Here is a 25,656-nt window from a genome sequence, read left to right as displayed (position 1 = left end):
CCCGTGGCGGGGGGGGGGAAGCAGACGGTGTCCCGAGTCTTAATTTAATTTATTTCGGCTGATGGGGTGTGCGCGCGCACACGAGCCAAGGGGTCTCGGTCTCTCCCGGATTTTCCTTCTCCCCCCGCAATGAGGAAAACCAGCGGCTGGCAGGGGACGGGAGCGCCGGTCAGCCGCCGTGGTCGGGAGAGGAGAGAGCTAATTACCCGCGGCAATCAATCAGAGCAGTGGCATTTCCTGCCGGTGCCCGGCGGCGGATGCTGACACCGCCGCCCGTCACCCTGCCCCGCGGGCCACCGCCAGCCGCGGTGGGCGAGCGGGCGCCGCCGCGCCGGTGGCGGGGAGGAAACCCTCCTCACGCAACCCCCCTTTACAAGCAGGTCCCGCCGCCGCAGCGCCCGGTGCGAGGGGCCGCCGGACCGCGGCGAAGCCCCCGCTGCCGCCGCAGCGGCCCCGGCACGCGCCGGCCGCACGTGAGCCGCCGCTCGCCCGCCGCCCGGGCGGGCGCGGAAAGTGTGTCACTGGGTGAGGGGGGCGGCCGGGGGCGGGGCGGGGCGGGACGGCGGGGCGGAGCGGGGCGGGGCCGGCCGGCGGTGCCGCAACTCTGCGCGGCTCCCGATCGCTTTTGTTGTAAAGGGGAGGGCGCCGCGGCGGGGACCGGCAGCAGCCGCCCGCTCTGACAGGCGACAGCGCGGCCGCCTTTCCCTCCCGCCGCCCGCATGTAGGGGTTCGTCGGCGGAGCTGGGGAAGACAGCCACCGAGCGGAACCGAGCCCAGCCGTGCCGGGCCCGGCGCCGCCCCTGCCCCGACGGGAGGCCGCCATGGAAGTCAGCGCCGGTAAGAAGCGGAGCGGCCGCTGCGGGCCGGGGGGGGGGGGCTGCGCGGGGCAGTCCCGGCGGGCCGGGCGGGTGTGGGGGTGCAGGCGGAGACCGGCCGGAGACGCCGCGGGGCGGGGGAGCGCGGCGGGCGGCGGCGCTGCCCGTCCCCGTCCCCGCTGGTGGCCGGGAGGGCGGCGGGCTGCCTCACATGGACCCGCCGGGCGAGCCATGTGCGCCCTGTGTTTACGTTCCGCGCGGCGTGCCCGCTCATTGGCCGTGCGGGGCGGTGACGCGCGGATTGCATAATAGTGCCGGGGCGGCGGGCGGCGCGGACACGTGAGGCGGGCGGGCGGCCGCTGTTTTGGTGACCTACATTCGGGGCGGCGGCGGTGGCGGGGGCGCGCCGGGGACACGTGGGGCCGCGCCGCCGCTGCGGCGCCGCCGGCCCCGCCCCCGCCGTTACCGGCCCCGCCCCCGCCGCGACAGGCCCCGCGGCGGCGGTGGAGGGCGGGGGGAGGATGGAGCAGGCGGCCGTCTGTGGCGGGGGGTGGGGAACCCGCACGTGGACCGGCCCGGTGCGCGGGGGTGGCGTTGTGTAACGGGGAGGGGGCGGCCGAGGGCAGGGCCGGGCAGGGCCTCTCCATCCCCGCTCCGCCTGACGGCGGGGGAAAGCCGCAGCCCCGGCGGCGGAGGGCGGGCGGGGTGACCCCGCTTTCTTCTCTGTCACCGGGGGAGGTCGGTGGGGGTGGGGGTGGCGGCCGGGGGAGCCCCTGCTGCGGCAGCATCCTCGAGGCCGGGTGAAACCGTTCCTAACGTATCCGGATCGTCGCCGCCTCTGCGTCGGTACAACTTCATAAATCCCAGCGTCCGTGGCACACCTGCACGTTACCGTGACACCTCTCCCCCCCCGCACCCCCCCCTCAAGTGAATCCCCACCAGGTCGGACCCTCACAGCTCGCCCAGGGGGGTGCCTCTGCTGCAGCGCGGCTCCGTGGGGCCACAAGGACGTGTTTGACCCCCCCCCCGCCCCGCCCCGGACCCCGAGCAGAGTCCCCCCCCCCACGCCGGTTTATGGATCCGGGGGTCCCCTCTCGGCGGGGTGCCCGGGTGCGGGGGCACGCCTGTGCTGGTGCTTTCCCTTTCAGATTGTCACCCAGCGCCCTGTGTGAGGTTCAGCTTTTAGCTGCCCGTCAAACAGAAAGAAACAGGCTTCGTAGGGAAACGCAGCTTCTAAAGTGACAAAAATATGAGGGATCTCGACTGTGACACAGGCAGGACCGCCAGGCTCCCTAGGGTATGGGAGCAGCCCGGCTATCTGGGGCTCCCCCAGAAGACAAGGGGTGAAACCCCCCATGGACATGCTCTTTCCATGCTCCCCGATGACATTGGTGTTACCCTTGAGGGAAAAGAGCATCCCTCTTTACGAGGCAGGGTTTGGAGGTGGTGGCGTGGAGAAAGGTGGAGTTCCCTGCCGGGCCCCTGTTTGCGTGTCCTGCTCTGCCCCTTGCAGATAAGGATGGCGCCTGCTGAGAAACTCGGTGCCTCCCTTGGACCGGGTGGACTTGCGAGCTTTGACCTGGCACCTGACAGAGGCACGTGCAAGTGCCAGGGGACAGCAGGACCTTTGTCACATAGATGCTGTCCTGCGCTAGCACGGGTGTTTGACAGTGTCTTTTTCTCATGCCCTTGTGGGACCTGTGTGCGCTCCTCCTTTCTCCAGAGACCTCATCCTGAGTGTGTGCTATGCCGCGTGGAGGATTTATTTAAAAAATAAAGTAAATAAATCTCTGTGGGAGTGATGGCTGTGGTGGGGCGTAGGGGCACGGGTGTCCAGGAGCGTGAGCAGCAGCCTGTGTGTAGCGCACGTGTCACACGACCGCTTGGTCTGACTTCTGCTCGGTGGTGGCTCTGCCAGGGGCTCCTCGGTCCCTCAGGGTGCTGGCGGCGGTTTCCGTGGTGGGAAAAAAAGAAATGAAATGTTCGAGACGAAATGGGCCAGTAAAGCTGGCACAGAAACACTAAGAGGACCGTTACAGCTGATAAAAGTAATGAAGATCTGTAAGTCAGAATTTTGACCTGCAAGCGGGGATGTTCCCAGGGTTGTGTAATGCCACTGCCCCTGTCTGGGAGGGGGTGATGGCTGATGAAAGGGGCTGCAGCCCCCCCTGCCATGCTGACCCAGTCCACGCAGGGCTCTGCAGACACCCGATGCTTTTTTCCCTCCCAAGGAAGCCAGCGCCTGGCTGTTTTAAAGTTTGTGATTCTTTGGTGTGTGGAGTTCCTTGCTGCAATGTGCTGAGTCGGCTGTGGGGAGACTGCAGAGCAACACGAGCATAAACCAGGAGATGCTGAGTGTAGTTGATTTAAACAGTTGTGTGGCTTTCGCTGTTGGAATTTTTGTGTGAAATATCAAATGTTTTCAGGCTGACTTTTGAAATGCCGAGTCTTGGAGACAAACTGGAGGGAAGCAAAAACAATTTCTCTTGCTTACAAGCAAGAGGAGCCTGTGAGAAGCCAGAAGGGCTCCCAGGTCTGCCTGAGGACAAAAAGCTGTTTCATCTGAGGGATTCTCAAGTGTGTCAGGTCGCAAGATGCGGCAGGGCAGAGGCTGTTTGCACACAGCAGCCTGGCGGCCGGGGTTCAGCTGCCGCTAGAAACGCTGCAGAAAGGCTTGCAGCTGGGCAAATGGCGTTCAGTTAGGGCTCAGCAGGCTGCAGCGCTGCTCCTTCCCCTTGCCCCCTTCCCTTCTGCGTCGCCAGCACCTCCCAGCCCATCCTTTCTGTGCCTCTGGCAGGCAGCCTGCACCGAGCCTTTCTCTCTGCCCTATTTCTGTCCCTAACCGAGCTTGTTTGCATTCTGGCTCTGCAGCGCTGCAAGATCCCATCTTTGCTGTGGCTCCAGACCAGCTCCGCTCAGAGGGCGCCTGGGGAAACCCTCCCTGGGCCACCCCGTCCCACCAGCGCCCTGGCTCGTTCCTTCCGCCTTTTGGCTCTACCGTTTCATTTCATCCCCATCTGGGTCGGAAGAGGCTTGATAAGACGGGAGAAGGGGCCGGGGCAGGTTGGGAGGTCAGCTGTAGAGAAGGGATGGGGAGAAGGGAGGGAGGGAGAGGAGTGCGCCCAGGAACACGTGACGGCTGGGTCTGGCGGTGCTGGGTCATGGCGTGGCTCACATGGCAGCGGTGCATGTCTGCTTGTTATGTCACTACATGCCGACTTTGTTTTTTTTCTTCTTTTCTTTTCTTTTTTTTTTTTTTTTTTTTTCCCCTCTTGCCTCAGGGGGTGTGATAGCTTACATCAGCTCTTCAAGCTCGGCATCTAGCCCAGCCTCATGTCACAGCGAGAGCTCAGACAGCGGTTTCCAGTCGTCTTCTTCGCCCGTACCATCTTCTCCCAACAGCTCCTCCTCAGAAGGTGGCTGCAATGGACGGAGCAGCGAGGGCTCTGATGGGGCACCCAAGAGTGATCGGCTCGAGGAGACTATTAAAACAAACCAGTCGAGTGTTGCTGGTTTGACAAAAGGCCATAATGGAGTCACAAGTATGTTTGGTGCTGGTTCCTGAAACCACCCTTTTTTCCCCCTTGTATATTGCAGGTTTTCCATGTGGATTCCTTTGAAGGCACATAGCAAAGCCTCCCATTTTTCTCTTTTTCATGATATGTGTGGTAATACATATAGTATTGCCATACAGTTGCTAGTAGATGGAGGTCCCATTGCTGCTAACTTCAAACAGTCCATAAATACAGTCCAGCTTTCTTCAGATTTTCACTAGAGAAAACTGATCTTAAGAAAAATCAAGCACTCGGTTAAAAAGATGCAATGAAGTAAAGATAATAGTAATCAGAAATTGCCTTCAGGAGTATTTATGGAGCTGTCTTGCAAATCTAGTTTCTCTGTTTTTTCATACTCCCCCCCCTTGCCTTTTCACATTCCTTCCCCCCGCATTTCTTTGAGGAACAATAAATTACCAAAACCTTATATTCTAGTTACAGAGCTGTAGCTGGGACCTTTATCTTTTTGACTCCAAGTCTTAGTTTGTGGGTGTAAAAACACAGAGTACTCATAAGCTGGAACTAAAGGATAGACTTTTAAAATGCATTTGACAATCTAGCTCCATCTTTTTGCTTCACACTTTTTTTTGGTAATCAGAGGTTATCAGCGATGAAGAACTGTATTTGGACAGTTTTAGAAAGGCAGGAATCAAACTGAGTACGGGAACGAGTGTTTCAGTAAACGCTCAGCTTGAATTTAGGCTAGTCTTTTGAAGGCTGAACTCTTATTGGCAGAATTGGTTTATCAATTTAATTGTTGTGAAGCTAGAATAAGTATCTAACAGTTCTACCTTAAAAGTTTTGTCTTTTTTTTTTTTTTTTAAGTGTCCCTACCGTAAGTTCTTAGTAAGAACCCTTACTTCCTCTTAAAAATTTGCTAGCAACTAGATTTTTGATATCAGGTCAGGGGTTCCAGAAGATGAAACGTGTTGTAAACTGTTTGGATGTATAGATAGATAGATAGGTAACATTTTAGCTCAGTACTAGCTCTATTTAAAAAAAAAACAAACCAAACCTGAGATTTTGTGGGGAAAAAAAAGTTTTAGTTCCTCTTTATAAATGAAACCCAAATGTCAAATAAATTACTTTTCTTGTAGAATATGGTTCTGTGGGAGTATTTCCAGCTATGTTGTTTACTGTTAAGGTAACGTTGTGGTTATTGAAGACACTGGTAAAATTCTGTTGGCTTTAGTGAAACCAATGTTAGACCAGCACTTAGGACTTGCAAAAAATCTTTATTGACAAACTGAAATAAAATAGGTGAGGAAAAACTTAAACCCAAACCATGAGCATATTTACAGGGCTGAGAAGGTGTTTTTAAGTTCAAGTGTGCAAACATGCTGATCTGGATATGCGCTCAGTAGTCTTTACATACGCAGATGTGGCTGAGCTACCAGTCCTCAGTTGTTATCACATAGGTAGAGTGTGTGGCTTGTTTACAATGTATAATAAAATAGAGTCCTTTAATATTTCTGTTTTTAAGAAAAGTTGTTTATTTTCTGTTGGGGAACCTGTATCCTGTGTGTGGGCTTACTTGTCCTGATGGAAAAACAGATTGAGCCCAAACTTTGGTGGCATAGTTAACTAAATGGGCCTTTTAAAAATATGTAAGTGTAAGCAGACTTTCTATTTCTACCGTTGAGTACAATGCTACTGTGACTGTAAGTGCAGTGAATACATGCTTTCTCCCTATTCTGTTCAGTGCTTCATGTTTGTCTTTCCCCACCCTCCCTTGCACTGGTACTTTCTGAACTGTTCAGGGGTTTTGTACGTTCTTCGTGTTTGTTCCTCTGCTGCATGTTTTTGTATATTGAACTGACCTGCCATATTTTGCTTTTAGTCCAGGTTTTAAAAGCTGGAAACATGTTCCTGCAGTTGTCATTGGTTTTCTATATCCTTGACTTTTCTGTTCTGATCCTAGAATTTAATGGCATGGTTCTTCTTTGCAAAGTCTGTGGAGATGTTGCTTCAGGATTTCATTACGGTGTTCATGCCTGTGAGGGCTGCAAGGTGAGCTATATTTCTGCTCACCTACCTGCTGGTGAAATGTTCTAGTTCTCCCTGCAAGGGAAAAGGGGTGATGTGGCTGAAAAAATACCTATATGCTTCTCTATTGAACTTAAATCCGAGACATTTCAGACAGCGTATAAGGAAAAGGCAAACCACTTAGCAATACACAGCATTTTCCAAACTCCGCAGTACTTTATGTTCTTGCCCCTTGTCTGATCCTGCCTGACCTGGAGCGCACAGCAGAGAAGAAATGGAGACAGAGGTGGTAAAGACCGTGTCACGCAAGACATGTGAATGTTAATTGCATTAAGAGATAGTGGGTGTGGGTTGTCACCTGGGCTGGGGGACAGAACAAAACAGCTTTGCAAAAGCGATTCTTTACCACGGGAGAAGCCAGAACTGGGTGCTTGCATGTTCGTGCATCAGTGGATCTGTGTCTTCTGATGTTGTAACGCTGCAAATTTTACATTCTGCGAAGGAGTTTATCAACTTAAGGGTTGTGTGAAAGAACGGCCTTTGAAGGTCATGTGGTGCAACAGGATGGTTTTGTTGCCAAGCTGCGGAGATTGAAGTCAAGAGATCTGATTTTGACTTCCATCTTTGCACTTGATGTCATAGGACGTTGAAGGCATGTCTTATAAACGTCCAGTACAGTGAGAGAGGTAATAGTGGAGATATTTTTTGCTCTCAGGTGCTGATTGTGCAGGGAACAACTTAGCATCTTTTATAGTTAGAAATTATAACTATTTTGTGTTATACACAGATCACACACGAAGGGGAAGTAAGTAATAAGAGTAGCAAGTTCTTTAAAATCACTTGGAGCTGATGTCTCCGAAGCAGCTGGTGAGACACAGTGAAGTTTTCTGTGCTTGCGGAGAGGTGAATCTTGGCAGGAGGATTTGACATGTGCTGTAATAATAGTTGTAGGGGTTGTTTGTTTGTTTACAGGGTTTTTTCAGAAGAAGCATTCAGCAAAACATCCAGTATAAGAAGTGCTTGAAGAATAACAACTGCTCTATAATGAGAATGAATAGGAACAGATGCCAGCAGTGTCGTTTCAAAAAATGCCTGTCTGTTGGGATGTCAAGAGATGGTACGTGCCACTACTGAGCAGTGATCCTTCGAGAGGGAATCTGCTGCCCACCTCAAAACTGATTGCTAAGGGGCTTAAGGCAGAAAACACAGCCAGCCCTGCGGTCAGGGACAGGTTCCCTGTCTGAGAGCATTTAGATCAACTGGCCTTCTTGCTCCGTGACTCTCCTGAACTGGTAACGTAATACTGGCCACAGAGCTGTCCTCCCGGCTCTGGAGGCTACTGCAGTGGTCCGTTAGGAGGATGGCTGTAACAAGAATCTCAATTTTGTTTTAATGAGTTAATGTTTGTAGCTATATCCTGCCTGAATATGAACAAGACTTTTCTCTTTTTTTCTTTTTTTTTTTTTATTTGTTTTGTTACTGTTGCTTTTTCAATGAAAGGGAATTCTGCCCAAGCTGATAGCCTTAGAGTAATTATTATAGAGCCTAAAGACTTAGGTTTGGGTGCATAGGATGAGTGTATATCTGGTCCTTTTTTTTTTTTTTTTTTTTTTTTCTTGGAGGGAGGGGGAAGCCAAAGAGGAAAGGGTAATGTTGAGCTGTGTCTCTGACTGCTTTGCTGGCTATCCACTCCTTTTTTTGAAAATGTAAAGCTGAAAGTGTAGTTCATTAGTCTGCTACAACTTACACACTGTTACAAACCAGAACTCTTCCCTCTGTTTCACTTTTTAATTTTCTCTGGGTGTTTATTTCACAAGAACTAGGAATCTTAGGCTGTTAATAATTTAGTGGGTGGAGTGTTAAAACTTATTTCAAATAATTGTTCTGAGTTCTTGTCGTGCATAGGAGTTATTTCATCCCCTAGGCGCTTGTTTGTGTATAAGGTTGCACCTGCTTTAATGAAAGAGATTTAGTTACGTTAATGATGGACTACTGCATGAACATAATTACATCAGTCGAAACTGGCCCTTGTAAGGCTGTGGTTGGACAGGATGGTAAAGGCAGTTGTAGATTCCCTAGGACAGGGTCAAAAGTGCTGCAGCCACAATGATGCCTGTCCCCTTGCCAGCAGAAAATGTCCTTGTCAAGGCAAAATTATCAGGAAAATTTGCCAAGGTAAGCTTCATTCAGCATTGATTCTCTTAACTGTTTTGGCGAGTTGTATAATTGGTCCATGAGGAGCTGTCTTGTAGGACTTCTATTCGAATATGATATGAACTGTGTTTAAATTCAACTAATTGTCAGCTCACAAAGTTATACTGATTTAATTGATCCCATTTTAAAGCCTGACACTTAATTAACACAAGTGTGTGTATACTCCATAGCCAGGTTTGTTAGCAAAAGGGGAAAAGGCTTTAGAGACTGCGTGCTTTAGAGCTGCCTTCTCTTTGTATGTAAACAACAGCACACATTTCATATCTCACACCTATCCTATGCCCAGGGAGCTCCTTGATTTCAGTGGTAATACCCCTGCTGTAGTATTGGTGAGAGCAGTTACAGTCTTCCCTTAAAAGGCAAGATTTTTGGTTGGGTTGTGTATTCTCTGTGTGTGCACACTTTCAAGATTGACTTTTTTTTTTTCTTCCTTCCCACCACTTTTCATTTCTCCACCTCGGTAGCTGTTCGATTTGGCCGTATTCCCAAACGTGAGAAACAGAGGATGCTGATTGAAATGCAGAGTGCCATGAAAACCATGATGAACAGTCAGTTCAGCGGTCACTTACCCAATGAAGCATTAACAGAACATCAGGATCAAGCACCTCAAGAAGACCTTTCGTCCAAGCCCAAACAAGAGCGGGAAACCATCAAAAGCCCTTCTCCCCCTCCCAGCGTTGACATGGCTAAGGAAGAAGTGATCGGTATGGTCACCAGGGCCCACAAAGACACTTTCATGTACAACCAAGAACAGTCCCCAAACCCAGCAGAGGTGATGCAGTCCCAGAGTGGGGAGAGAGCGTCAAAGAGCACTGAGCAGTACATCTTGAGCAGCGAGCACTGCATTAGTGGGCTGGGTGGCCCTCAGTACCCTGAAAGCGAGCAGCACCTTGGTGGACAGTACAAAGGGAGAAGCGCGATGCATTATCCAAGCGGGCACACCATGTGTTTCCCAAATGCCCACTGCATGAACTTCACCAGTGGTTATACTCAGCGACTGTGTGATAGGATCCCAGAAGATGGTTTTTCTCCAAACAAGAATACCACTTACTCCTGCAGCACTGGAGGAAGAATGCATCTGGTATATTGATATCAATTGTTTGGTTTGACTTAGTGAAAGGATTAGTGATGGGTGGGATCCAGCTGGGCCTCTTTAGTCAGTGAAGCACGCAATTGGCACAACTACTGAAACCTAAAATAGTGACACAAGTTTGATAGCACAAATAGTGATGAAGGAGAATAATGGTTCGGGCTGCGTGGGGGATTTGAAATCATACAAGTCATGGGGTTTCTTGGCTTGGTATTTTAGCAAACTGAAAGTAGACCAACATCAAAGACCATTGGTTGAAGAAAACTCACGGGTTTCTTAACTGGCTTGACTTAAAAATGAGAGTAGATATTAGTTTATAAATTCACTTCTTCACTCAATGCTCTCGAAGACTTCACTTTAAAATAATCTACACAGTCAGATACGCTGTATTTTTCTTAAAGGTATTCAGAGCAAATTTCCGGGGTGAAATCTCAGGGCTAGGATTTTAAGCCAGTCTGCATGCCTTGCTAATGTGTTCTAAAATCTCTCTTGGGTTTTAGGTTTTTTTTTTTTTATTTATTTTTTGGAAGGGGGGGGGATTGTTTTGTTTTAATGGGGATAGGCTGATTCTGTTACAGGCAGCATAAAATACAGGCTCAACAGTGCACAGGCAACACATCCTTCTCCTGTAGAACATCCTCAGATCTGAACAGAGACAGGGGGAAGATGCACAGCTAAACCACTTAAGAGAAGTTCAGGGTCTTTTCTGTAGTACTTACACAAGTGAGGCTCTTAACACGCTTCTGGGTACCTTGGATGACTTTGCTAGAGCATTTTCTCACTGAATTCTTAACAAGGATGCTTCCTGTTTTCTTGTATATGGGTTTTGGGGTGTTTTTTTTTTTTTTTTTCTTTCCTTTCCTTTCCTTAACAGGTCCCTCCCGTTTGCCTTGCACCTGCTGTTTCTCTGCCATTCAGGCAACCAGTTCTGTAAGCCCCTTAAAATAGATTGTCCTTCTCTTTATCACTGGAACCGCCTGGGATGAGAGAACATAACATCCTCGTTCTCATCCTGTGCTCCTGTTGAGAAGCACAAGCCCCTGACCTTTCTGAAGTGCTCGAGCTGCTGGTATTTTTCTTCCTCCTAGTTTGTGAAGATTCTTCACAGATTCTTGAGGGCCCCTGAAAGTCTTCACACACACAGTGAGGGCTGCTTGTTTTGATGCTGGATTTCCTTTTTTTTTTCTTCTTTGGCTACAGCATATGTGGACCATGCCATCCCTAGCAGGCTCTGACCTTAAATGCAGACTCTGGGCACTACACCACAGCAAATAATAATCATTCCCAACCTTTCTTCCTTGCAGGGAAAGTATGTGGAGTCACTACAATGGCATTCTTGGCACTCCTGAGAAGCAGAGGTTAAACCTGTCAGTATGGGCAGGCAGGGAGTGGTGCTGCCTGCAGAAGCCCAGCCAGTCGGTGTGACCTGTGAATAGCAGCTGCAGGGAGGTTTAACGTAGCTGATGATGAGGAAGCAAAACCGAATCCAACACAGCACTGCAGGCTCCCTCCCCCGGCCCCCAAGCCCCCAGTGCCTGACATGAATGAGGGTTTTTGCCAGAGAACTCAATGAGAGTGGGTCTGCCCAAAATGAGTCAGTAGCAGTAAGGGAGTGTAATTAGGCTCTCAACCAGTATGGAGACAGATGTTCAGGGGTTTGGTTTTTTTACTCAATACCCCCACAACCAGAAAAGCAGAACAGGTCATTCCTGAAGAGGTTCCTCTAAGAGTGACTGTACAAGCTGACAGCTGCTTCCATAGGGAGCCCGTCAGAGTTCAGGGAGCGTCTGGATGACGCTCTTAGTCGTATGGTTTAGTTTTGGGTGTCCTGCGAGAAGGAGGGAGTTGGACTTGATCCTTATGAGCCACTTCCAACTTGAGATATTCTATGATTGACTCTTGGGCAGAGATCTCTCAAGAGAGCTTAGAGGTAATACATGGAGAGGGGGAAGTGGCAGTTTCCCCTTGGGACCGAGGGTCTGGGGGTTGCAATAAACCATTGTAGGATGAGGTGAGGGGCTTTTTGTGTCCAAATCAGAGCGGGGTGCTGAACCAGAAATTCCTTATCCTCAGAGTACTGGATTTTGAATAATACCTGCATGAACCATTGCAATATCATGGACAGAGCAGTGGTTAGCGTCTGCTGGGCTTCTGGTTGCATGCCTAGACCTTTCACTTTGCCAAAATATTTTCTGATTTTCAGTTTATGGAAAAGGTCTTCCTCTACCCCACAAGAAATCATTTGGCTTTGGGCGTTGTCCTCAGACACACAAATGATGTTGTGATTCACAGCTGAACCAAGAAATCTGCAATTGTGTTCCTTGTCTTTTGGGGAGAAAGGGAAGAGCTTTCTGCATATTGACTGCCCAGATAGCAACTGACACTTGGAGGAAAAAAAATACAGAAACGTGTATCTAACCCATCTCCACCTTGTTTTCCCTAGCTGTTGCCAAATGCACACACACATATATACGTATACCTGTTGAATATATCCTTGAAATGAATCTTGGGACCTTCCACACGAAGAATTGCTAGGAAATTACGAGTCAAGGAGCCCTGCAAAAGCAGCATAGCTCTAAGGAATTACTGATCTATTTCACTGTTTTCTCTTTGCTTTGCTGACATTATGCAGGATTATATACACTATTTAGTATACTTGTGAGGCATACTTAAAGGAATTCTTGTCCTTGACGATGACAGGTAAAATGAATATTAAAAGATTCAAACTTCATTAAAAGATGTAAATTTTAGAAAGGAGAACTGAAAGTATCTTAGAGCGTCTGGTTGGGTTTTGCAGAGGGAATTTATTGGCAGTCAGCCTTGACTGTTATGTCTGACCTCATTGTGGCAGATTGAGACTTTCCTACAAAAAAATCACTGTGTTTGTGTAAAAGAAAGAGATTTTGTTGTCTTGTGACTGAGCAAAATTGGAATACCAGTTCCTTGGTCCTCCTTCAGTGATAGGAATAAAAGGAAATATGTAGGAGAGGAAGGTTGTCCTGGTAATGAGGGTGTAAACCTGTGACTCAGGAAACCGAGGATGGGTTCGTTGCTCTGGTGTTGACACCTTTGTCACCTTGACTGAATCACTTGAGGTGTCTGCGAAACAAGAAAGATATATGAGAATGATTGTAGTAGAGACTGTGAGATTACAATCAATTGATTGTGAAATCACGATTAATTGGGAGATTACAGGGATAATACAAGTAAGAGAAATCTGGATGTGAGGCATGAGTGACATCAGGGAAGAGCATAACCTGGGCTCTCTCAGGTCTTTTGCTGCAAACAATGTTGGCGTTTCCAAGGTCAGCAAATTTAGAAACAGACTGCTAATGGACTGCCCTGGCGTTTTTATTGTTTGTTTGTTTTAAGGGGAGGGGGAGAAATCCAGTTGCTTTGGGGTTTGACTGAGGAATACTGATCATTTTTCTCTATTTGTCATTATTGCAATGCTTTTCTTACAGAATAAAACTGCTGCTTTCAAGTGTTTATCAGTATTTGGAATTACATCTTTAAGAGTTGTTTTCTGCCTGTGTTTTGTAAACATCAGGTGTGCCCAATGAGTAAAACTCCCCATGTGGACCCAAACAAGTCTGGCCATGAAGTCTGGGAAGAGTTTTCCCTGAGTTTTACCCCTGCGGTGAAGGAAGTGGTGGAGTTTGCCAAGCGCATCCCAGGTTTCCGAGATCTCTCTCAACACGACCAGGTTAATCTCCTGAAGGCTGGGACCTTTGAGGTGAGACCACTATGTGTATATTGTGGACCTGACAAACTGTGTGTCAGCCTGACCCCCTTAAGAACAAAAATAAATAGAATTGGGTTATATCAGGCAAAACCAGCTTGTCCATGGATGCTGGCTCTGAGCTTTCCTTAAGCTGATGGTGTCCAGTGCTTCTGTTTGGTCAAATTGTGGTGAGCTATCCCTCTTCCAAGTAGCTCAAAAGTACTCAGTAGCTCAAAAGTACTCAGCCCTTTTACCCTTTCCTCTTCCCTGGGCTTTAATAAAAGACTGATGAGGAGGTTCTTGGTTTTGTATAGCAGCGGTTACTTTGATAGCTATCTTTGCTTAGCCTGGAGAGAAGCAGACTGCATCTGGAAGGGTGGATAGTTTAGAAAGCATCTATTGACTTACCAGTTTCATAAAGGAATGTGTTTATTGCTCTGTGTATCCTTCCTTTTGCCACTGTGCTCCTTGTAAAAGCCAGAGCATCCATCCTGACCAGTCGCCACGAGCCTTTGGTGGCACCTGAGAGTTGCTGAAGCCTCCAGCTCCAATGCAGTGGTGCTGATAACAAGCTGTACTGATGCAGCTCTGCAGATATTGTGTACCAGCTGACTTACTCTAGACTAATCCCATCAGGTCCTTGTGGTTAATTTCACCCACTTGCGCTCATGATGTACATGTGAATTAGTGGTCTTAAATTGTGAGTGACACCAGAGAGCTTGGTGCTGTTTTATAATCGGTGACCTTCACCGGGGGACCTTTACTTAAGGTTTTAGTTGCTCTTCCTGACTCTTGCGTCTATTGGAGACCATGCACGTTTCACAAGCGTTCAAATGTGAAGTTTAAACATAGAGGGCCTGAAGTCCTAAGTATTCAACATTACTGTGCTTTTCTGGGGAGGGCAGGGTTGGTGATGCTTTTGCTCTTGTTTACTTATTTATTATTTCAAAGAGGGATGCTGGATTTTGTATTTACCTGAACTAAAGACATTTCTCTTGTAATGTGTTGGGTCTTTTATCTGCATTTATACTGCCTGGTTCTAAGATGGATAATTGTTGGATTGGAAGGTACAAGTTATACTGGAAGACTTGGTGCCTGGAGTGTGTCAGTTTCTTTGTTTCTTCTGTTTTGCTGTCATGTATTTTTTGCTGTTATCCTTGTTCTTGACCTTTCAATATTCACCTACAACTCCTGTAGCTAAGGGCTGTGTTTTCACTTCTTCAGGTACAGTCTCTTATGTTGCTGTTCACGTTACACAAAAATGTTGGTTCCTTCCTCTGCAAAGTGTTATACTGTCCAGTGCCCTCAAGGAGGGTGGAAAATCAGGCTTGAACTGTTCCTAGAACATAAGCCAAACCTTCATGTTTTGCAAGTGAAATATTTTGTCTTGGCCTTTCTTCACTTTGAGCTTTTTTCAAGCCTCATTCGTATGCCTCTTTGCCAGTTAAAAGCACTGCTGATAAGAAGATTTCTATATCCAGGGAGTTAATAATAATGTCTGGCTGCATGCTTATCCCTATTCACTTATTTATAAGGAACATTAGTGATTTCTGTTAGTGAGCTGGTACCTGCAGTTAAAGGCCTATGTGGCATCTTAAGAACAGAAGAAAAAAACCCAAAATAAATAGTGCTGCAGAGCAGAGGAAAAAAACCCCAACCAGTCAGGATTAATGAAACCATTGCAATTGAGGCAAAAGACATCTTGAAGGCCTAGTGTATACAAGGTCATTTCTGTCTTTTGAATAAACTAGGATATCCCAGCATCTGTGTGTTTAATAGAAGAAGCTGAGTATAAGTACTGCCTCTGAGCCTGTTTTGGCTCCTTTGGGTACCAGTGTGTGGGTGTCTTGGCGCTGTGCTTACCATCAGCTTGGATTCAAGGAGTGCTTGTTTGTTTTGGACTAAGAAGATGCATGGAGACAATGTTGGTGCAGAAGCAGCATGGCTATGTATCTTCACACACATGTAAACTAGAACACCCTCTTAGAACTGGGAGTACTGGGGAGCTCAGTATATTGTGGTGGCAGTTGCATGGCTTTGCATGAGAGCCAGCTCAGGAACAACAGTGAGCCTAAAATAAGGAACTCAACTGGATTTGAGCTGGTCCTCACCCACCTCCACAAGCCCCCACTCCAAATGTAGTTGATGGTAGAACTAACAAGCCTCTTGGATCTCCTGGGGTAGTGACTCAGTTCCTCCACAGACTCACAAAATTGGTAATTTGGCTACAGGTGGTGGGGAAGTGAGCAAGCACTTGCCTGTGTGGAGGTTTTAGTGTGTTTATCTTGCTGTGGTCAGGTGGTAGGGTTGATCAGGTATATCCTCAGCATGCACAAATAGGAGTCTGGCTTGAAGTGAAACAGGATGAATCAATCATGTGCTATGCCATAGTCTAAACTGTTCTTCCTTGGATTAGAATGGCGACATTAAAATCTATGGGCGAGGTCTTCACCTTACTATAAATCAACACAGCTTCATGGGCTTCAGTTTTGAATACTGGTATTAATGGTGGTTTCTTATTATTTAAAGTTCATGTTTCTAAAGCCTAGTTCTGTAAGGGGAATACCATTTTCAACTGGAGAGTTGTTGAGTACCTGGTGGGTCCATGCTAACGCACAAGTTGAGCTTTGTCTGTCTACCCTTTGTCTCCTTTTGTTGTATTCTGAGGGCTTCTGTAGCTAGGTCTCTGCCTAGGTTAATGTCATCAAAGGACGTATAGCTTAGGTGACAAAGGTGAATAATACATAGTGGTCATGTGTCCATCAAGATTGCTGCATGTCATTTGGCTGTTTAAATTTAGGAGCAGGTCATGTAATGTGCATGAATGGTGTTTGAATTCTCAAACATTTTCATTTCTTTTTTAACTCCTTTAAGCTTGTCAAAGGCACTAGTCTTTGCTAAAAACCTGGTTCTCCTCTTATCTGTAGTAAACATTTAAATTAATGCAGTTAATGTAGGGTAGGTGAGAAGAGACGACTGTCACACCAAGAGATTACAGCAAGTCTGAAGTTTTAACCAGTGCCAGTTGGTTTCATTTTCTCCAAATAAGAAGGCTGTTCTGTGCAACTTAAACCTTGAAAATGTAAATAAGGTTGTTGAACATGAGCAAATGAAACTTTACAAGCCATTCCAGAAGGAAACATTTCACAATACGACTGAGAAACCACAAGAGAAATTTCAGCCCAGAGGGGTAAGTTCAGCACATGTCTACTGCTCCAGCCCAGGTGCTTACACCAAAGGGGTATTCCCAGCTGCAGCTACAGACCAGGTGCCGTTTCAAGCCCTGCTTCCCCAGCCTTTTGAAGGCTGTACATGTGGCTCCTTTCTACCAGAGCTCATTAACATTCCTGTGGGAGCAGTATGGTATTTTCCCGAAGAATGCCTAGTGGGCCAGATCATCAGGTGGTGTAAATCAGGCCTTGTTTCAATGGAGCTGCTCCACTTTACGCCAAGTGAGAATCTGGTTCAATACCTTCATTTTGCTCCTCATAAGTGTGGCCAAGAAGACGTTTCTTTTGATGCTCTCTGTATGCCTTTGGCTGTTCAGTGGCTTAAGCGAGTTGTCCTGCTGGCATATTTATGAATGGCATTGTCTTTGTGGCTCAGGCTGTCTGAGGCTCAAATTTTAATTTTCCTTCCTTTTGTGTGCTATAGCCCCTCCCCTGCATCCACTTGCTAATTTTTTCACTTGTTGGTTTCTCTGGGACTACTGGGCCAGAGCTTGTACTGTTTTTTGCAGCTCAGTAGCATGCTGATGGTTTCCGTATAGAATGCTTGTACAGCAGTTAATGAGACAGTTTAAATGATGTTAAAAGGTTTAATTTTTTTCTTTGGCTTTTCTAGAAATCCATTTATATTTATCTGGTTTTGTTTTTCTTCTTTTTTTTTCTTTCACCAGGTTTTAATGGTACGGTTTGCATCTTTGTTTGATGCAAAGGAACGTACCGTCACCTTCCTGAGTGGAAAGAAGTACAGCGTGGATGACCTGCATTCAATGGGAGCTGGTGATCTGCTCAACTCAATGTTTGAATTTAGTGAGAAACTAAATGCCCTGCAACTTAGTGATGAGGAAATGAGTTTGTTTACAGCGGTTGTCCTGGTATCTGCTGGTAAGGAGAGAGAGTTAACTTACACCTTTGCCAAATTTTGAATGTGGCTCTCTATTGAAAGAGAGCCATCTTGTGTAAGATGTACACCCTGTTATTTCATGTCTAAGTGCCATTTAGTGGATTTTAAGCTACTAGCAGCCTGTAATTTACTTTTTTACGTATCTGGTCTTTCTAATATTGCCTTTTGGAAAAATGTGGCAATGGGCTCATATTTTCCTTCTACTTTCATGCAAAAATACGTCATAGCTGCCTCGTGGCTATTTAGAAGCGATTTGTCTGACTCGGATGAGTTTCACAGGACAGCATCAGTGAAATTACTCCTGACTTGCACAGCCTAAGTCTTGGGATAAGGTGGTATTTTTACTTCCAAGCATCATCATTGAAGTCTATTGCATATCTTACTTAAGTCTAAATCCAAGTTTGATCTCTGCCTATGTCAGCAAGAAAGCCCTATTCATCTGCGTCGTGACTTCTTACCGCTAAAGGTCTGCCAATCCACTCACATCTTCACCAGCCTCATATCTTGTTTCAGTCCCTGGATATACAGAACACCCTGGCCCAGATTCAAAGAAGGATTAAGCACCTACTTCTGTAGTATTATCTAAAGCCTCAAATTAGGCACATTAACTCTGCATATAATGCCTGGAATACAAGATGCAGAATCCCTGCTTGCTGGGTAAGGAGCTCTCTAGGGGTAGCTAGCAGGAATGCTAGTAGTGCCCACTTTTACAACAAGCCAGCATTTGGGGGACTGCTCTCTGCTTGAACAAGTGCACCTCTTCCACATGAGTGATTTAGACCCACATCTCTCTTATCAGAGAGGGGCACCCCAGGCACGGTGCTGTGGGCACGTGAAGCCTCTGTAAACAAGGTAGGGCAGTTCAATCCAATAGCTTTTATGCTTGGCTTAACGGAAATAGAATAGCACGGGATGGGACCGATGCAGCCCCTTCAGTTTGTAAGCGGTGGTGATGAGCAGAAGGTGGTACAGAGTCTGGGAGCTTCAAAAGCCAGAACAACTGGCAGTGTGAAGGCAGCACGGCTCCGTAGCCTGTTAGTGAAAATGTTCAGGTAGCAGAGAGAAACCTGGAGTTTTAGTTACTTTTCTGACTCTGCTTTACGTATTTTATCTTTCAAAACCTAAATTGATGAGAATTGGAGACAACCTTTAAAATAAGGACTGAGAACCAGGCCTCTTCCCTCCTTGTGCAATGTTATAACTAGGCTACAGCCACTCCTCTTGCTTGCTCAGCTACTGGGCCCTAGAATATCACAATCTGTGCCACCTGTTTTGTATGTAAGAGGCTGTAGCTGTTCTGTTAAATGTGCTTCTAGCACGGAGCCTCCTTCAGCCTTTTAAGCACTGCTCCGTGCTGTTGCTAGCTCCTGGCAGGACTTAGCTTAGGGATGGTATGTAACATGTACAGCACGTCATGTCAGAGCGGTGCAACAGGACAAAAAGAGGAGGTGTTTGGTATTCAGGCTTCTTGCAGCTGCTGGGGATTTTTCAGATCATAGGTAGCAAAAACGTCCAAAGCTATCTTAGCTACCTTGTGATCTGATCTGCGGTCGGATCACAGCCTTCCTGGACACCTTCACAAAATACTTCTAGGGTTTCATAAAGTAAAACTTCATTGATCTTTTAATGTTTGGACCCAAACTTGCATTTGTTCTGCAGCTTGCGACTGAATTGAAATGTTGCAGTTGTTACTTGCACAAGGGAGTGAGAGAGCTTCACGCTTGAGCAAGTACTGAAGAAGAACAGAAGTGCCCTCAACAGAGCTCCCGGGAAGATGCTCGCAGTGCAAGGGCTTGCCAGGAGGAGAAGGTGCCTGTAGGACTGAAGGATTGCGGGCATCTAATAATTAAACAGGTCTTGAAGGACAGATCGCCTGCACCCCATCCCTCAAGGAGGAGTGTGACCCAGGGAGTCGTTTCCCATAAGGTGGAGGCAGAGCTCAATTACATAAGGAGGAAGAGTTGAGGAACAGCATCAGAGAGAATGACATGGAGATGCAGGCAAAGGCAAAAGATGGCGTAAGTGGAAGAAGAACTGAAGGTGGAAGAATAAGGCCATTAAGACTTCTTCATCTTGGAATGAAAGTCAGTCAAGAGAAGATTGAAAGGAAGACAGTAGAGAGTAGTCAAGATTCACGTCAGTTTGAGCAGGAGACAGGAGTGTGTGGCTGTTGAATCCCGATTAAGTGATCCAGAATATAAAATACCATGCTGCACTAGTTAAAAATCTTTTTAAAAGACTTCCAGTTGTTTAAAATCTTAAAAAAAAACCAAACCACATAACAAAACAACAAAAAAAAACCCAAACCCAAACCCACCAGTGGAAAAAAAGAAATGTTCATAAGTCTCTAAATAGTGCTAGTATGGAGAAGCTTGTGAGAAGCATCTCCCCATAACACTGGACGAATGACCAGTCTTAGAGATATTTAGAATATGCAGAAAGAAGCAGCAGGGTAGTAGCAAGGAATATGTGTAACTGTGTACATCCTCTTGTTTTGGTGTCATATGGCAAAGAAAGAAAAAGCAGGGCCAAACAGTGGGGATATGGGAGTGTTCCTGGTGGTGCTGAGGAATTACCTTGGTACCATTCCAACACTAAAAGAACGTTTCACGTCTGGCTTCAGTGTTGAAGATGGAAGAGAGGTAGCAAGGTGGATCGTGGGCACTGAAGAAGGAAGCAGCAAGGTGGAAGCAAAGCCAAAAGAATGTGGTTTGTGCAGGTCTAGAGACCAGATAATCTCTTAACTGAGGGTGATGCCTTGTGGTAGAAGAATATAAAATACACACCCTCTATTATTCTCTCTTATTGGGAGAGTACTAACAGAAACTTCTGCTGGCTGCTGGGAGCAACTGGAAATACACTGAGAGGGAGAAGAAAGACTTGGACTAATTGAAGAGAGAGGAGGCTACAGTAACTTCCCTGAGGCAGCCAGGAAAGAATGGACTGCATTCTTCTGCCTTCAGAGGCAAGGCAATACTGTGTCACTGTACGGAGCTCTTGAGAAACCTCATCCGGCATATTTTGTGCAAATGTCATCACCCCTGCTTAGAACAGAGCAAACCTAAAGGTTTTGCAAAGCAGGGGGGGCAAGTGGGATAGATGGTTTAACAAATAAAGGCAGAGAGGCAACTCTTCAGTCATGCGTTCTCGGAGAGGGGCTATCAAACCTAATGGACAGTCTTCACAGAAGCGTGTAAGATGGGCTAATAAACATCATTTGATATTAACCAAAGTTCCTAATTGTTAGAGTAGAAGCTTCTGGAACAATCCTTCTAAAGGAACAAAAACATATTAATTGCTTCAAGATGAATCCTTAAGTGGATTACAGAATAATTTTTCCCATAGCGGTAGGGATCTACACTGAATAGTCCAGGAGGACTTCTAGCCTGTTCACCTGAGAGGTCCGATTGCATTGACACTGACAGCATAAGGAAGGGATTCCCACTCTGACTGTACGATCTGACTCAGTGCTACTCCGGAAAGCTGTTGTCATTGTGTCCCAGTTCTGCAAAAGGCTTAAGTACATGTACACATCAAAGCGCATTTCTGTTCGTGTCTGTCACTCATGTATGTATGATGTGCCCTGCTGAATTTACATAGCATTTAAGAAGAGAGGCTACAGCTTGGAAAAAATAGCTACTGTGCATGGTTATTAGGTGAGACATTTTGCTTGAAAATTCACGCTTTTGAGCTGCTTACTTAAGTTCCACCTAAGGAAAACAGGCATGTTCTTAAATACAGCTCTCTTGAAAGAGATGCTTCAGGCACAGGGTGAGTGCAGTATGTGAAAGCATAATATTTTTTTCTTGATGTTGAAATTCTTCTTTTCTTATCAGCTGGGAATTTTTGGGTGCATCATGTTTCGTTTTGTAAGTGCTTCAGAACACACTCAGCAGCAGTGCCCAGCCATGTCAAGGCTTGTACTCCCTTTGCCCCTGGGGATCCCGTTGTGCAGATAAGAGCGTGGCTCGTCCTGAGTGGGATTTCCTCCTCGAACATGAACCTCCAAGGGAAGTGTAGGGTTCTATGTCCAGCCTTGAGAAATGTTTGAAAGTTTTACTCCTGTGTGCCCTGTCTTCTCTCCTTGCTGAACCACAACTTTCAACACAAAATATTTAAGCATCTGTTCTGATCTGTCCTTTTCTGGAAACTTGGGTAAGTGATTACAGAAAAGGTGATTGAATGCTGCCAGTTCAGCGTGAGCAAAGTTGATGCTAAATAGTATTTCAAAGACTTTTGGTTTGAAACTTCTGGTATAAGTATTTATTTATTCTTGTGCTTGTTAATTTAGTGAGTGATTCTAGCGGTGACTTTATGTTGCAAACTACATCTTTTCAGTCTCTCTCTTCTTTTTTTTTTTTTTTTCTCCCCTCCCCTCCCCTCCCCTTCCTGCTTTTTTCTTTCTCTCTCTCTTCCCCCCCCCCCCCCCCCGCCTTCTTTTTAGATCGCTCTGGAATAGAAAATGTCAATTCTGTGGAGGCACTTCAGGAAACACTAATCCGTGCATTAAGGACCTTAATCATGAAAAATCACCCCAATGAAGCCTCTATTTTCACAAAACTTCTTTTGAAATTACCTGACTTGCGTTCCTTAAACAACATGCACTCTGAAGAACTCTTGGCCTTTAAAGTTCACCCATAGGCCTTTAGGTCTCATCTGTACTTGGATTTGCCTCGTGTTAAACTGTTTTGTGCTAAAATACGTATTTATACAGTTGTACCACTTGTCGAAGAGAGAGAGTTCACAGACTGTGAACAATTGGTAGCTGTCCCATAACCATGCAATAATGCTTCAGCAGGTGCTTTCAGCTAAGGGCGGCACAGCATTCAGGGTCCTTCAAGATGTCCAGACCCAGCTGTGCCCCGCTTCTGCAGAAGAGGTTGCGATGAGCCCCAGTAAATATGGACTGTTCTTTCACTTAAAAAAAAAAAACAAACAACAGAACCACCACTGCCCTCTCACGTAAACTGAGCGCAAAATAGCTGTGTATGTGCATATGGAGCATGGAATGGGGTGGGAACAATCCTGCGCTAATCGGAAGAGCTGATTTAATTGGTCTTTCACTTATCTAATAGATGTACGTCTGTGTCTCTTGATAACTCACTCATGGTTTCACTGTTGTTATTCCATTAAACCCGACGGAATGATTTCAGTCCTCACCAACTCTTCACTGAGCGTGTGTTCATGCCATGTGTATATAATATAAATAGTTAAGTAATGAGTGTTTATCGCTATATAAAGTACAGAGTTGTGTGTATATATGTGTATGTATATAAATAGTTCTATACATAAAGTATACATATAATTTCTTCACAATATTTTAAACTGTGAAGGAATTTAAACTTACAACAGAAGGTGATCTATGGAAAGAACCAAATAGATGCACTTTGCATATTGCTGAACTAATTATCTGAGCATTTCTAATTTTTAGAAAACATCAAATTTGCATTAATATGCTGTGTTTGTTAATTTAAAAAAAAACAAAAAACAAACCACCACAGAGTGGCATCAGAGGGGCAGAGTCAGATTCAACTTCCGGAAGGGGTTCGTAGAGAATCTCAAGTGGAGATGGTTGATTGTGGCACTAATGAGATTGACTGTCCATTGCCACTGAGGTTCTTACGTTCTGCTAAAGGTTAAAGAAGCACCAGATGCTCTTCAAAAACTTCAGCACAGCCAGAAAGAAACGATCAGATGAATAACAGCATCTATCAGAAAAAAAAAAAAAAAAAAAAAAAAAAAAAGCAAAAATGTATCCCTGGTTGCGTTTGGGTGTATGTGTGTTCTGTGACCATTTATTTCTTGCAATACATCATTTTGCTGCTTCATTGCTAAATGAGAATTGAACACAGAAATGTGAGATTCCCCATGTCTTTTCACAGTTTGGGCTTTGTGGTTCCCATGCCTGTTCTTCTGGAGCTCTCCATTGGTGCGTGTGCATGTGCGTGTGTGTGTATGTGCAAAGAAGGTGCACTGGATGGTCTGGATTTTTTTCTTAAAAAAAAAACCACCACAAAAACCAAGCAAACAAATGGGACTTTTTTTGTTGTTTATGCCAGTAGCAAATTACAAAGCAGATTCTCAAGGCTTAAGATTCTGCTGCTTTTCCTTCTAGGAAAGCGGTTCTCTATGGGTTTTCTCCATTTGTAGCAGGACCTGGCACCAGAAAAGAGAGATTAAAAAAAGTCAAGGCAGTTGTGTTAATTAGTTATGTTTATATTTTGCTAATGTGGGAAGAAGATGCTCCATTACCCTTGTGTTTAGTTAACTTCCCTCAGAGGTAGCCCTCTGGGTCTCTAGCGTTTGGTGACACTACTCTGGGGAGGGGAGAGACCTCTCTGTTTGTTACTGCATTTAGATGTATGCGGTGGCTGAGGCCGGGAGGCAGAAAGCTGCCAGACTGCAGAGCTCCTCTGGTGCAGCAGGGAGGGGATGGCAGCCCTCGTGCCCGCTGTGGGGCTGGAGCAGAGGCAGCCCTCTGCCTGCCCCTGAGCATCAGGAGGTGCCCGGGCAGAGAAGGGGAGGTGTGTGCCCTGGCGTGGCTCCGGGAACCTTTGGGCTGGGGTTTTCCCCTCAGAAAGCGGTAAGGAGTGCTGGTCGGCGGGCTGAGAGCAGGAGGGGGCAGGTGCTTGAATAAGAGCTAAGGAAAATTTGGCTTTAGCCTTGGCTAAGGAGCAGAAGAGCCCACCCCTTCCCCTCCTCTGCAGCTGCTACAGGGAGAGCTGTCCTCCTCCTTCAAACTACTTTAACCACTGGATAATAGCCCCTTAATACGTACAGTTTTGCTATCCAAATGCGATATCGGGGCATATTGTCCTAATTTCTGTTAACAGTCTGCATCCTACCAGTATTATTTGTTTGAGAGCTTCACCGAATTATGCATTGAACCATTTAGACTTTAAAAAGGACAGTCACGTGGTTTGTATTATTTTGGAGCTGAAATGACTTCTTTATAGACCCCATTTCAAATGTGGAAAGCACAGGTAACCCTTGGTTGTTTTGGGAGGGAAGAAGGCTTCTTACAGAAATCGCCACCCTACAACTGTGTTTTGTTGTGTTTTGTTTGTTTTGTTTTGTTTTTTTTCCTTAAAACTTTATTATTAAGCCTTTAGGAATGTATAACCAGGACTGAGTAATTACTGCTTATTAAATTTTTAGTTAGATTGACCATGTATGCCTATAGATAGATATTCTAACTAACTTGTGCAATTTCATTTGAAATAATCTTCCTGTACATAATAGAAAAACTTATATAACAGAAAAAAAGCCCCAAACAGATTGACTGAGCAAAAAAAAAGTTGATTAAAATGCAGTTCAAAAGTGACCCACGTATTACAAACCCTAGCTGGACTCCTAGAAGAAAATCTGAACTCATTGTGTTAGCTGTGTATTGTGAGCTCTTCTTTTACCGTGTCACTGGTTATACACTTGTTAAACGCTGAGATAATAGACTTCATGCCAGGCATTTGAGTACTGTAGATTGGGTCATTGCTGAAAGATTAATGTACTGTATGACTTAAATGAAATTTTTATTCTTGATTTTATTCTTGATTTTGTTCTTGTTTTAAAAGATTAAATATGGGCATTATGTCAGCAAGCTACACCGTGTTTCTCTGGTCTTTGTGGTTTTCTGTACGAAATCTGGAAGGGAGGACAACACCCCGAGGTGAATGAAGCAGCAGTAATGAGTGAGAACATCAGCTGCCGTAGGGTCACGGGAGCTGCACTGGTGCAGGGTGGCTGGGAGCCCCTATCTGGGTCCACCCGTGACACTGGTCTGTCTTACCAGGTGGTTGGATGGGGTTTTCTGGTGCACTTCGCTTACCACAGTTAAAAATTTTTTGTGTAGTTTCATTAAAATAGATAGTAATATTTTAAACAGCTTCATTACATTTCAGGAATATAACCTTGCAACTGAAAGAATGTATATGGTTTAGTTTTTGTAAAGCGTCTTAAAGCTAAGTTATAAGAGAGGTTGATGAAAAATGGCATTCAGAGGGTGAAGATAGGTTTGTTTTTTCCAACTTGATTTCCTAGTTTGAAGTGTTTACTGTTTTAGGAGATAACTCCACAGAATGTTGCATCTACTGGTGTTGAAAAAAAAACCCAAAATTAAAACAGAAACAAAATTGACTGCCAGCACTG

The 25,656-nt window shown here is 45.9% G+C and overlaps 1 protein-coding gene across 1 annotated transcript; it reads left to right on the top strand.

The window, feature by feature from the left end:
* The first annotated feature begins 564 nt into the window (after positions 1–564).
* NR1D2 (nuclear receptor subfamily 1 group D member 2) lies at positions 565–25,110 on the top strand. Its single transcript, XM_074150214.1, has 8 exons — positions 565–837; positions 4,097–4,357; positions 6,291–6,379; positions 7,328–7,472; positions 9,034–9,650; positions 13,210–13,395; positions 17,282–17,492; positions 21,956–25,110. Exons 1-8 carry the CDS (start codon positions 822–824, stop codon positions 22,150–22,152), a joined length of 1,722 nt encoding a protein of 573 aa, XP_074006315.1. The 5' UTR covers positions 565–821; the 3' UTR covers positions 22,153–25,110.
* The last annotated feature ends 546 nt before the right edge of the window (positions 25,111–25,656 follow it).

Source organism: Numenius arquata, chromosome 7 (genome assembly GCF_964106895.1).
Source record: "Numenius arquata chromosome 7, bNumArq3.hap1.1, whole genome shotgun sequence".
NCBI lineage: Eukaryota > Metazoa > Chordata > Aves > Charadriiformes > Scolopacidae > Numenius > Numenius arquata.
The sequence above is the reverse complement of the archived record's forward strand: the minus strand, read 5'-3'. Positions and strand labels throughout refer to the sequence as shown.